The sequence below is a fragment of the Lactuca virosa genome, chromosome 6, assembly GCF_052849685.1.
Source record: "Lactuca virosa cultivar CGN04683 chromosome 6, Lactuca_virosa_CGN04683_v6, whole genome shotgun sequence".
NCBI classification, from domain to species: Eukaryota; Viridiplantae; Streptophyta; class Magnoliopsida; order Asterales; family Asteraceae; genus Lactuca; species Lactuca virosa.
Genome location: NC_136431.1, coordinates 12,171,693 through 12,186,181, shown reverse-complemented (window position 1 = coordinate 12,186,181; position 14,489 = coordinate 12,171,693). Strand labels below are relative to the sequence as shown.

The 14,489-nt window shown below is 33.5% G+C and overlaps 1 protein-coding gene and 1 pseudogene across 1 annotated transcript; one reads left to right on the top strand and one right to left on the bottom strand.

The window, feature by feature from the left end:
• Positions 1–989: 989 nt before the first annotated feature.
• LOC145119121 (beta-adaptin-like protein B) lies at positions 990–5,413 on the bottom strand. Its single transcript, XM_079054748.1, has 11 exons — positions 5,153–5,413; positions 4,365–4,562; positions 4,169–4,282; positions 3,831–4,081; positions 3,612–3,747; positions 3,365–3,544; positions 3,184–3,276; positions 2,895–3,106; positions 2,487–2,823; positions 1,657–2,412; positions 990–1,566 (listed from the first exon to the last, which is right to left on the bottom strand). Exons 1-11 carry the CDS (start codon positions 5,237–5,239, stop codon positions 1,267–1,269), a joined length of 2,664 nt encoding a protein of 887 aa, XP_078910874.1. The 5' UTR covers positions 5,240–5,413; the 3' UTR covers positions 990–1,266.
• Positions 5,414–7,652: 2,239 nt separating this feature from the next.
• On the top strand, positions 7,653–9,788 carry LOC145118923 (pentatricopeptide repeat-containing protein At1g73400, mitochondrial pseudogene; annotated as a pseudogene).
• Positions 9,789–14,489: the final 4,701 nt, after the last annotated feature.

Here is a 14,489-nt window from a genome sequence, read left to right as displayed (position 1 = left end):
TAAATATTCCACTACAACCTTTTAAGTTTTGATAATTAAAAAAAAAAAAAAAGAATCTATTGGGACCATTTTAAGCTATTATATGTCATAACTAGTAAAATTGATCAACATAAAATAAAATTGACAAACTTTTTCTTTAGAACGACTGGATTTTATATATAAAAAAACAAGATGTTCCAAGATATAACTGGCTTTTATAACCACATACTCCAATTAATGTTTTGTTTTTTAAAACGAAAAACCAACCAATTAAAAGATCACGTAATAATACTATCAAATAGAGCATCTTTCCACAAAGTTGTTTTTTCACGAAACTAAGATACAATTGTCATACCATAAAATTTTACCAAAATAGTGACTTTTATTCAATTTTCCCCTTATTGATAGTATTATATTACGAAGGATATTTATGTTACTTTTTTAAATAAGACAATTTCCATAAAAATCATCATAATTTATTTTTTTTTTCTTTTTTTTTTTGTGTAACCATCAAAATAATAGTAGAATATTATCATTACTAAGGATATTTATGTTACTTTTTTAAATAAGACGATTTCCATAAAAAACATCATAATTTGATTTTTTTTGTCTAACCACCAAAATAATAGAATGTTATCATTACCAAGGATATTTATGTTATTTTTTAAATAAAACAATTTCCATAAAAACCATCATAATTTGATTTTTTTTTTTGTCTAACCACGAAAATAATATTTTCTAGTTTAACTACATAAAGTTTATCCCCCCCAATCATGAATTGCAAACACCACCGAAAAAATATTTTCTGGTTAAATATGTCTTAAACCTAACGTCTCAATGCTTAAATCATGAAAAACAAATTCTTTCATACTTAAAATGACAAATTTTCAAACTACAATGTTTTTCATAGAATTCAAAGTTTTACTTAGTAGTTATTAAAATAATAATAATAATAATAAAGTCTTTCGATTTAATAACAAAATTATTCTCCATTGGTTAAACCGAAAAAATTACAAACATGGAATTTGGTCTTTTACATACTACAGAACCAAAGGCAGGCTGTCTTCCAATTCCATTTCTACAACAGACTCCCAACGAAACTATCTCGTTCATTCCACAGCAATTACATATGCAAAATAGTGTTAAAGTTTGTTCAACAAAATGCACCTAAAAAAATACAAACTTTTCATAACATGTACATAATAATATTCTAACAAATACAAAACCAATAAAGTCCACATTTAAGTAAAAGACAAACAACACAATTTTTTTTTTTTTTTTTTTTTTTTAACTCTTGAGGAGTGATTCCAGGGCATCAAAGAACAAGGGGGCCATTTCCGGGTTTGGAGTTTTGACAGCACACTTGATTCCAGGGACACCAATAACCGCTGTAATTTCAATCAGGAATGGAATCCCTCTTGGAATCTTAGCTGATAAATACAATACATCCTGATTCCCATTCTTACGTTTAGCAATAAAAAACATATTCCAACCAGATAACTGCTCTACAATTCCATCCACATTGCTAATCACTATTCCCTCCATCTCTTTCGACACCTCATTCGAATCCGGTAATGACTTCCATGTCTGCAATCACAGTTACAAAATTACGTTACGCTATACTCAGGGACTAAAAATGAAAATTTACTCAAAAAAAAAAAAAAAGTTAAACGTTACCTCAAGGAAAGCACCACGTTCCATTCTTCCATCTTCTGTAAACAACACAAGCAACGATACTTTATCACTAAAATACCAAACAGGCTGTTGATTGTTTTTCACAGCAACCTGCAGCAGGGAATTGGGTGGGCCCGGTGCTATATTCTGAAACAGAACCATGGGCAAAACCGTCATTTCACACGTCCCCGGTTGCACTTGCGGGACCTGAAGCGGTCCACCAGCCGCAATACCAAACGTATTCTTGTTCAGCTGAATCATAAATCCATCCAACGCAACTTCACTCTTGTTCTCAAACATCAAACTGTAAAAAATCTGACCATCTTTTCTAACCAGTTCACCACTGATTTCCAATCCTTGACCACTGCCAGCTGGCAACAAAACAGGCAACAAAGGCTTTGACTTTGAAGACTGGTCAACTGATACCACATTACTATTACTATTATTATCATTATCAAGACCAATGAGATCGAGTAGGTCGGGGACAGGGGCGACAGGTGGCGGTGATGTGATTATCCCGTTATCAGGAACATGTGCAGATGATGTTTCGGAATACCCTCCTTCGGAACCTTCCGGAAACTCTTCCTCTTCTGTTTTCTGTAAGGTTTTGACACGTGTCACGAATGTTTCCGGAAGCTTGTGGTATACAGATGATAAAGTGGCAACATTTGCTAAAAGTTCATCAAGGAGAGAGGAATCGAATTGGTTTGAGTCGTCACTTATCACTGGTTTCTCAGCTAACACAACATCTTTTGCAGCCTGACATATCAAATAGTAATTTTAATATTAGTTTTTTTTTTTTTCTAAGTTTCTGTTTTAAAAGAAAAAAAAACCTCGGGGTCGGTTGAAAGAAGACGCCAATATATATAAGCACGATCACGAAGATCTGGATTATCGGTTTCCACAGTGGCATTATTTAAAACAACCTGAATCATTTGTTGTGGTCCTTCAGTTGGTTTTTTAAGAAAAAGTTTTACAGTTGCAGTTAATAACTGTAACTGAACTTGTGCAGGTTCTTCCGGAAAGGTTTCCAGAAAACTTTCTAGAAGCTCATCAGCATTATCGATTCTTTCAGCATATTCACCAATTATCCAAATCATTGATGCCTTAGCTTCTGGTTCATCTAATGTATCCAAACTCTCACAAAGTGTGGCTATAATAGATTCATATCTGAAAAGAAAGATTTGGATTAAAAATAAAAAGTTGTATTTTGGAATACAACAAAGGTTCTAGAAACTTACGTGTTGGGGTATCTTCTGAAAATGTCTTTGATGACTATAATGGCTTCTTGAACAACATAGTTGACTTTGATTTTGATAAGTTCTAGAAGAACACTAATGCAACGTTCGGCTGCTCTTTCTAATTTTATAGCACATCGACCAATAGCACGAACAGCTTTTCTCACAAAATCTACATCTACTTCTGTTGCATATTCTTTAAATTCCAATAATACCTGACAATTTTTTATTGGAATGTAAGGATAAAATGGTCATTTGGTCAAATAAAGGAAACAATACAAACCCTAATTACCTGATCTATGTTTCTATCTGAAGCAAGCTTTATCATGATCTCTAACTTTTCCATCTTCACATAGATTGGATCATTGTACTTGCAAAAGAACACCTGGAAATAGGTAGTTAAGATTTTATACTCTTTTTCAGACAAAATGATATTAAAAAAAAAAAAAAAAAAAAAAAAAAAAACAATATACCTTAATTTCATGGGCAAGGATTGTAGGGCGCTTCTGTACAATAAGGTTAATGTTCCTTAATGCAACATATTGAATCTCAGGTTCTGCAGAAAGTAATGTTACAAGTGGAGGAGCCATTTTCTTGCACAAATTTCGTACCACATCAGGACTAGTGATGAGTTCCATTTGTTGAAGAATCATCTACAAAGTCAATAATAATCAGAAATATAAGAAAAGATAAATTAAGTAAAAGATCAATACAACACACCTTAACAGCTGAAAGAACTACAGCACAATTTGCATGTTGCAGTCTTGGAGTAACTCTCTCTACTATATTTTCAGCTTCACGAGCATCATCTGCCTTGTATTTTGAAAGAGCATCCAATATAAAAACTTGACCCCATCTGAATAATGTCAAAAATGACTTTAATACCATAAATTAGTAGATAAATAGTAAACGACTTTAATAGGCTAATAGCATACTCACTCAGTGCATTCGTTTAGAGCTGTAAGGAGCTTTGACAAGGTCTGACTAGTGATCTCAAAAATGGGTGTACTGCTGTTATCTTGAATTTCAGCAAGAGCTGCAACAGCATTTGCTACTACCATAGGGTTATTGTCAGATATGAGATCTTTTAGGGCATCAAGAAAACCTCTATCTTCAACTAACTCAGCATTGATGTCATAAAGTTTAGCAACACATATAGCTGCTGTTTTTCGAACATATGGGTCATCATCCTGTTGAAGACAATTTTAAATCATCTTAATATATTTTTAGTTGATTGATCACTGAACATCAAAGCATGAAATACAGACGATGTTAACCTTGAGACACCTCTGGAGGGGGTCACAAAGATATTCTGTGATTTTATCAACTCGGATGCATCCCATTGTTCGAACAGCTAAAGCCCGGATTAAAGGATTTGGGTCTTGTGTATCCTGTTACATGTAAAAAATAATCAGTGTCTTTAATGGGGAACAATTATGTGGATGTGAAAAGTGAGTTTATACTAGTTTATACCTTCACGAAGGTATTAACTGCAAGTATTGCTAGGTCAGGTTGACTTTTAGCATAATTGATGAGATACAAGTATACAAGCTTTTTGAGCTCCAAATTTTCAGTCTGCATACAGTTCAAGACATCTGTGAAAAGTGATGATACATCCTTCCCAACTGTCATAGCTGCAATTGTCTTTTTAACAGCATCTTTTCTCTTATCCTGAAATGCAGAAAAAGATTTTCATCAAATCGACGAGCTGACAGTAATGCAAATTAGCCATCATTATGTGCTCTCAGATCACAAAAAAGTAAAACACTCAAAGATTGAAACTAAAAGAATTTGTAAAATGCAAGGGCTGCATTGTCCAGCTTCTGTGTAGTTCAGTAGTTACTGCCACCTGTAAGTATTCACCGGGAAAGTTCATGGTTTTCCAGACCAGTAGCCTTGAACGCTCAAACTAAAACTAAAGCTCATCATGACTGATTAATTCATTACTCCATGTATATATTTTTCAGTTTTCAGGAGAACAGAATATCGGAGCTTCAGAGAAGGAACCTAATCACAACCACTTAAGACTATAACAAATTTGCAGGGTAATTCAAAATCCTACTACATGTAAATTCATGCTCCCAATCAACAAACTACAACGATCTCATCGATGAAACCATTTGATACGATAATAGATCTGATAATATAGTTACGCAAATCTAATTATTAAATGACTAGATCAATACAACCAATTACAATAACCTCATATAGATCTATAGGTACATATTACTGTGTATAAATGAAAGAGAAAAAAGTAGAACCTTATACTGAGAATTGAGCTCCTCTTTCAGCTCAGGGATTTCTCCTTTCTTAGTTGTGGAGAAGTATTTTGAATCATGGCCGCTCATATCTGGTGGCGAACTGGCGATCGGAGCCGACAGCGACTTCAGGGGGCAGAAGACGGTTTTCAGCAGAGGATTGGGGGAAATAGCGAGCGAGATTTGATGAAATGCAAACGGGTTTAAAGCGAACCCGGTTGTAGCCTTTACTTGTCAAACGTGTTTCAACTTTCAAGAGGATCACTGGATCAGGGACCAAGAATGTAATTTACTCTATTTAAATAAAAAAAATGAAAATTAAGACGATGATATTGAATCATATATAGGAAGGGTTGTATCTTGTATAATATATGTACGTGTGTTATGATGACCCATTTTAGAAGCACAGGTTAGATGAATATTATAGTAATTGTTATCTTTACATGCTTGCTCCAAGAGCTAAAAATACATAAGTAGGATTCAAGTACAAATTTGGATCCACTTTTCTTGTTTTTGAGTTCGAGAAGTGATTTTTCTTTTCCATGTTGGTCATATAGAACGTACATAAATCATAGTGTACCCGATCATTGATCATATACGAAAATGAAAACAAAAATATGCGAGTAGAAAATTTAATATATGAAAACGAAAATTTATCAATGGAGAAAGCATGGTATCATGTAGCCAATCTCAACACATTACTCACTAATAGATGAAAACAAGTTAGACTAGTAAGAGATATATCTAGTCATTCCTTATCAAAAATATCTTATGTCATTTTCCATAAATAAGACGTATAAATCAATATATAAATAAAGGATAATGACTTAAAAGGGTAACATATTCTTTGATTTGTACACATTAAGTCATTGAATTTTTTTTTGTCCATATTTTCCCATTGAACTTGTTGAACTGTTCAAAAAACATCTTTATGACATGCTATTGGAGGTTTAGCCGGTTTCCGGCGTATTTGACGGCTCCGGTCATCTTCTCCGACGTTCCTGATTTTTCCGGCGAACTCAAAAACTCCAACATTCATGATTTCCATCAGATCACTGTTCATCGTCTTCAACCTCCAGCCATAGTGTTCTTAAGCAAACCTGAAACAATTTCTTGAGCCTAGGATCGTGTTCTGATCTAACCCACATATACACACACTTAAATCTGATAAATCATTTATAGAAAATCTGTCAAAAAACGAAATCATACACACATCCAGATCTGGGTTCGTGTTCTGAACAAACACATACACTCAAATATAAAGAAGCTCTCAAGAACACGATGAACAACCCTGATGAACTAGATAAAGATATGAAACACAATATGAACAAATCCATCCGAAAAACTCTAGATTTCGAGTTTATTTTAGAAGAATCCATCTGGAAAAGATTTCCAACACACACCTGCTTGTTTTTTTAGATCCGACATACACTCCATGGATGAAATCGATTTGAAGGTCAGATCTGGAAAATGGCTTTGAAGCTACATCGTGTTTTGAAATCTGAGTGTTGTTCCATATATGATGTTCATCATCTTCAAACTCCAACCCATATCTGATGTTTATTGTCTTCAACCCAGATCTGATGCTCGAAGCTTCCCTTGAAAACCTTCAAACATGGTGTGTTCATCGATTTTCAGTAAGGTGTTCGTCTTCATCATGTTCATCTTCTTCCTAAAAAAAAGAGCTCCAGAAGTGTTCAGATCTGAAATCAAATGATGTTTAAGGTTTGTAGCGATTTTTAGATCTCTTCATTCGAGTTTAAACCCAAATCTCTTCATTCGATTTTCAGATCTCCAAACATCTTCGTTTGATTTTCTGATCAAAAAACCTCTTTGTTCTCGTTTCGATTTATGAACCCAAAACTCGAATCTAAAACACACACACACACACACACACACACACATTAACTTAAATCTGAAATCGAGTTCAAGAAATCGAGCTTTGGGATTTCTAATAGTGCTAGATCTGGGTTTCTATGGTTTTCGTGTTCAACTTCACAGTCCCTTCATCTTCATAACCCTCTTCTTTTGAAATCGAAATATGAATTCTTGGGTTCTTGTAACCAAGAACACCAGATCTGCTATGGTCTTTTTCTTTCTTAAAAACCGACGAATTTGGAACCTTTCAAACTTGTTGGTTTCTGGAGATGACAAAGTTGTCGGAAAAATTAATGTTTGGCCGGAGAAGATGACCGGAGACTCGCCGGAACTCACAAGAACGCCGGAAAACCGGCTAAACCTCCTATAGCAAGTCAGAAGGATGTTTTTTGAACAGTTCAACAAGTTCAATGGTAAAATATGAACAAAAAAAAATTTAGTGACTAAATGTGAACAAATCGGAAAATATGTTACCCTTTTAAGTCATTATCCCTATAAATAACAGTTTGATTTTATTTTTTTAGATAAAAACGATTTATAGGTTTCAAAAAACAAACACCTAAATAATAATGAAAAAAAAATCCAAACTACGGTATAAACTATATAGATGTTGACTAATAGTGAGTCAAAATTGAGAAACACCATTCTCACGAGCGTACAAATAAGTGAATATCAATCTTATCGATCGATTAATTGATTCGATTTCGTTAAATCCGTTTCTTGCAAATGTTACGAATCAACATTACTCTCGTTACCCAAATTCATCGCCGTAGTATCTTCTCCTACACGTTATATCATCATAAGCTCTCGCCAATTGTAAGTTCGTCAATACCTCTGTATCATAGCTCTTTCAATGCATCCATGCCGAATTCGTCACTTAAGTCATTGGAATTTAGTCGCATTTCACTTCTGAGATTGTTTCGACAAATGGGTAATCGTAATTTGACACTGATTCACTCTTATAGTGGAGGTGGTAATGATGCATTTGATCGAACATCTGGTGGGCAAGTTTCACCTTTAAGTAGTGATGGTGAATTGGATGAAAAAGATGGTGATTCTGGTTCTGATGATACCGCTGTAGATAAACAACCTAAAGGATGTGTTCCAACTTCCATTGTTGGTGAAAATTTGTACAATATTATCATAGATTGTAAGCCTAACAACCCACAAAATAGTTACATGGAGAGGTCTCTTGACGAAGCTGGTGTTCAATTGACTACACCCTTGGTGATCGAGATTTTAGGGAGTCTTAGATATCAGGAGAATTTAGCTTTTCGGTTTTTCACATGGGCTGGGAATCAAGAAAACTATAGTCATGAACCTCAGGCATATAATGAGATGATCGATATCCTATCAAACACAAAATACAAGGCAAAACAGTATCGTATAGTTTGTGATCTTCTCGATTACATGAAGAGAAACAACAAAACTAAAGTGCCTATCGAAGCATTGTTAAAGATTCTGAAGCAGTATGCAGATAAGCATTTGACTCATCTTCATAAGTTTGCAAAGAAGAAAAAAGTCAAGCTTAAAAAACTCCAGCCAGAAATCGATGCATTCAACGTGTTAATAGATGCTTTTTGCAAGTCTTGTTTAGTTGAAGATGCTGAATCCATGTTCATGAGGATAAAGAACAAAGTCAAACCCAATGCTAGCACATATAACATCTTGTTTTTCGGTTGGTGTAGAGTGAGAAATCCTAAAAGAAGTATGCAAATACTTGATGAAATGATCCAAATGGGCCATACCCCAGAAAATTTCACCTACAACACTGCCATTGATACATTTTGTAAATCTGGAATGATCTCAGAAGCTTATGAACTTTTAGAGTTCATGAAAGAAAAAGGTACATTCATGTCTTCACCCACTGCTAAAACATATGCAATCATGATAGTCGCATTTGCACGTGAAAATAAAATGGATGAATGTTTTAAACTTGTTGATGACATGGCATCTAGTGGATGCCTCCCTGATGTTTCAACATATAGAGAAATGATTGAAGGGATGTGCTTAGCTGGAAAAGTCGATTATGCTTATAAATTCTTGGAAGATATGAAAAACAAAGGCTACCCTCCTGACATTGTTACATACAACTGTTTTCTAAAGGTTCTTTGTGATCATAAAGATAGTAAAGAAGCATGTAATCTTTTCAAGAAAATGATTGAAGCTGGTTGTGTGCCAAGTGTCCAATCTTATAACATGCTAATTATGATGTTTTTCAAGATTAGTGATCCGATTAGGGCGTTTGAGATATGGGATGGGATGGATATTCATATTCGTGATACTGATTCTTATTGTGTAATGATTGAAGGGCTTTTTGGGTGTGAAAGAATAGAGGATGCTTGTGGTCTTTTGGAAGAAGTTTTGAATAAAAATATGAAATTGCCTTATCAAAAGTTTGATACTTTCTTGATGCAACTTTCAAGAATTGGTGATCTTCGTGGTATTCATAGATTGTCTCAACACATGAGAAAGTTTTATAATCCTTCTATGGCGCGTAGATTCGCATTAAGTCAGAAAAGGAAGAGTGTTAGTTTAAGAGGGAAATGATCGGTTTTATGTTGAGTTTGTAGTTGATATTTGGGTATCCATTTGCATAATTTAAAGTTTGAACAAACTAGTTTTTCTCAAATTCCTATAATAGTGTTTGTAGTTTATTTGGAAATCAAGAATTTTTATAGTTGAATGGTGTTTTCTTAGGTGCAATATGTATTATCAAAGTTTCTCACTTGATTGTTGATAAATCGTTCGTTTAATTTTAGTGGAAAACTTGTCCATATTAGAACTTTCATGACTAAATGGGTAAATGAGTAAGTTAGAGATATTTCTTAACCTAAATATGACATAAACCCTTATAAAATCGTATTTCTAAATTCAAATTAACATTTATTTATAATACAAGTAAAAAATAATTGTGTGGTTTAACTTTTACTTGACAAACTAGAATATACTACTAATAGTTTCTAAAAGAGAAGGAATAATAACATGATAGTGACTTGTATATGTAAGTAATATCCGAATTTACCGATCAATGTCTTGAACGGGTACAAACAAAAGAATCAAAACATTAGGGATATGAAAAGGACCGTTGGTCACTATTTTTGGTGTTGATAAAGACTACCCCCACTAACTCTCTCATTGCAAAAACATAAAAAAGGTGAAAGTGGAAGTGAATTTATGTCCGATGAAATAAATAGTATCATGTGTATGCGTTTGATTCCTTTTTGTGTTAGGGAAAATGACATAAAAAACACTACGTTTATACGAAAATTCTAATTTGACACTGTGTTATTTTTTTTTTCAAATTTGATACTGTGTTTTCCAATTTGTTACAATTCTGACCACTTGACCGATTAACCCAGTTACTTGCTGACGTGACATGATGACGTGTCATTTTTGATGACGTAGGATGCTGACATGACATGCTGACGCATCAAAATTGAATTATTTTTTTCCACAAAAGACACTAAGTCTTCATTTTTTTTTTCGATTTTGACATTAAGTTTATTTTTTTTTTCAATTTTGACACTCTATTTTTTTGTACCAAATCGAAAATCATTTTTCCAATTTTGTTCAATGCTGATCATTTTCTATTTGAAACCTTATAATTATTTAATCGTAAATAAAAATATGTGTAAAATCTACAACAAAAAATAAAATAATATTTCATAAGTGATAATTGATAAAATTTTGTTATATTTATTTGAAGTTTATGGTTAGTTCGGCTCGCATTATATAACTAAAAAAAAGTTGAAGTTTATGTCACATCATATTTTTTGAAGCCACATAGGTTGGAGAGTATTGACATCCAAGTTGTAAAAATATAGGAATTGATAGTGTGTTACTTTAATAAGTTTTAGTTTAGAAAAAAGAGAAAAAAAATCAGCCAATAAGAGTCCACCATCCAAGTTTCTCTCATCTCTCCTCTCGTTATGCCTATGGCGAGCCTTGTAGCGCCTTTGATGGGGTGGTGTGTGGCGCCTCTAGTGTGCCTTGGCGAGGGTGCTAGCGAGCTCCACTCCCCAAAGCTTTAGTAGAGTCGATAATTGCTAAAACATTATATGTGTGTAAGTGTGTATTTTTGTAGTTGGAAAAAAGAATACTTTAATAATAAATAAGGTTATGTGCAATAGGCTCAAAAGTGGTATTTGAGTTTGTACAAAAACATTCATAATTTTGTTTATGGTTTATTGTAGGTTTATATATATATATATATATATATATATATATATATATATATATATATATATATATATATATATAAGATTATATACTCAATCCATAAAACTATTTAGTTTTGATTAGCGGTTTAATTTTCTGAAGAAAAAAACAATTTCCTTAAACAATACGTGTTTCCTCATTCACTAATAATAGCAAAACTCGATTTCTCCTTGATTTTCTGCTTTTATGATTAGCTGCTTCTATGATCGTCTGGTCATGAAAGAAAAAAATTGTCATACAATCACAAAAATGATTTCAAATAAATCGGAATTCTAAGAAATCGTAAGTCACAAGAAAAACAAAGAAGTTTCAATTCACAGAGATTTCAAAGAAAAAAAATCACAGAAAGCATGATTCACAGAACTTGATTCCAAGAAAAATCGTGATTCCTTTAAGAGCGCTTCCAAGTAATTTTTTTCTAAAACTTCATATATACGATATGTCCTCCTATAATTACATATTACATCATTGAATTTTAATTACTAAACAATGGTATGAAGGTGAACATGACTCACTGAATGATCGAGCTAGCATTTGTGTCTGAAAGTAGGATGTTTGCTAAATTTTTCGATGGTTCATTAGTCAAGATGTAATTTTTTTATCCATGACCGATAGATTCCACTACATATTTCCAAACTTCTAATGCTAATGGTTGACCAGTTGCGTTCTTTGACCTCACACCACCTCCCATAATATAAATATGCTCTATATTTTTCTTCAGGTGTGGATTTGACATAAGAAAGATTCCAAAATTTGTGTGTACTCCAGTTATGAATACACTAATGGGACCTTCAGATATGGTATTGATCATTACTTGTTGTGTAGTAGGTTGTCGAAGAGGTGAGTATCGCCTAGGTCCCTAGTATATCAGTCAATGATATCGTCTTTTAATAGAGTGTTGTTGTTGCATCCCCTGTTTTAATTACCTAATTTATTTAATTATTGTAATGCTTTATTCTTGGTTCTCATCATGATTTTACTTATAACGTTTCAATACAATTCTTAGAAAAAATTTAGTGTTAATATTTTATTTGGAAACATATTGTGGTGTTGTGCAGGCATGATGTTTGAAACCGAATCAACTAATCAATCTATAGAATCCTATATAAATGAAAATGTTGACACAAATGATTTCGTGGATGCAACATACGAATTAGAAAAACTTAACGATTTCGATGTGAATATTGAATTTGATGAAGATGATGTGAATGATGAAAGGATACTGGGAAAGGTTTTCGATACACCCGATGTAACATCTGCAAGATAGGGCTAGTCGATTAAAGAATCATAAGATGATTATTCGTTACGATGATTAAAAATATATTTTTATAGAAGATTATTTAGGATAAATAATCTAAGAAAAAGTCCTAGGTATCGTAAAACCAAGAGCGTACATATAGAGAACACTTAAATCTAACTTTGTGAGAGGAAGTTATGATTTTTTAAAGTTTCAGCGTAACAGTATACGACTCAGAAACCTAAATGGAAATCGGTCGATTTTTTGGAAAAACAATCTAAACGAGAATCGAATATCTCATTAATAGGAGTCCGCCGATATAAAGACAGTCGAGAACAGACATCGAACAAGAGAGTTATGAATTTTTAACGGACTTTAACAGTCTAAGCTTGTTGAAGAAGATTTGAATTTTTAAAGCTATGCATGGATATAAAGAACATCGAAAACAGAGCTCGTATGAAGAAGATTTGAATTTTTAAAGATTTATAAAAATTCGCGCACAACGATAGAGTGTGCGGCGTGCACTGACACACTACCCAAAATTGACCACGTGTCACCACCCAGACGACGCCACGTCAGCACCTTCGAACGACTGCGCAACGCGCATCGACCAAGTACGCGACGTGTGTTAGGCGTGTCAAACCCAACAAATAATAGGGGTAGGATATACTCCTAAGAACACTACTATGTTGCACTAAAAAATAGTACAAGGCAAGTAGGGTCGATCCACAGAGACACAAGATAAAAGTCTATACCTTTTTGCACAAGGTACTTTGGTCACAAAAAGGGGGGAGTTTTTAGTGCAATGATTAAACAAACAAATTGAAAGCACAAATAAGCAACTAAATGAATGAATTAGATTACAAGATTGCATTAAGCTCTATGTGAAAGTTCCCAACAACACCCAATGCTCCTCACAAGCTCGGGAGTGTAAAAGTGTATGAATAAGATTTACACTAGATTTATTCAAAGGAATTCAATTTAGTGTTTGTTACTTGTTCAATTTCACAAAACAATTACGGATTTTGTAAAAGAGATAACTTGAATGACCTAACCCTAATTCAAATGGCCAATGAGAATCACAATTAGAATCAAACATTCGATGGAAGTAAAATCAAATTCATTAGATAGAAATTGAAAACAAACATCATGTCATATGATTAAAATCACTGTCAAGAAGTCAAAACATGAAATTGGAGAAACTAGGGTTCTAGCCACACATGGATAGAACAAGATCACAAGTTTAAAAGATGGAAATAATGTGCAATTACAACTTACACATACTAGAAATAATGTTTCCAAATGATTACTGATCAAACCCTTGCAAAAACCTTCGAAATCGCCTCACAAAATGTGCTCTGATATGATGTGTGTATGTAAAAATGTCCCTCATCCCGTAATATGAAAGATAGGAAAAACTGCCAAAAGTTGGTTTTTGGGTCGAACACGGCCCGTGTCGAAATAGGCTAATGTGACATCCCCATTTTCAAGGCCAGAAAAGACCGATTTTTGTTTATGCTTTATAAAAATCAGAGTACTTCTTTTAATAAAAATGTTGCGGAATTTGTTCCCAGTAAAACATGATAAATACGTTATCAAAGCATTTCCGAAGAAATGTATTTTTATTCATTTCAAAACATTTGGGATGTCATTGTCAATACAGAAACATAAGCATAAACAGAACTTACATTCATTTACACTAGTGATCTATACCTCTTTAATCTCTCAGTGTAATGTAACTTCATATCGACATCTGTGATACAAATAAGCTTGAGTGGGTCAGGTTGGGAAACCTGGTGAGTACATATGGTTTTCAACCCACAATAATATAATTATTATGTTTAATCATCAAACAATTAACCCAATTACCCATCCCCATTATCGTATTTACTCTTAAGGATCTACCCTAAGAATCAGCTATCTCTTGTTCATTCATTCCTAAGGATCATCCTAAGGAATCGGCACGAAGTCCATCATCGCCGGGGTTTTGGCACTAAGTCTGCA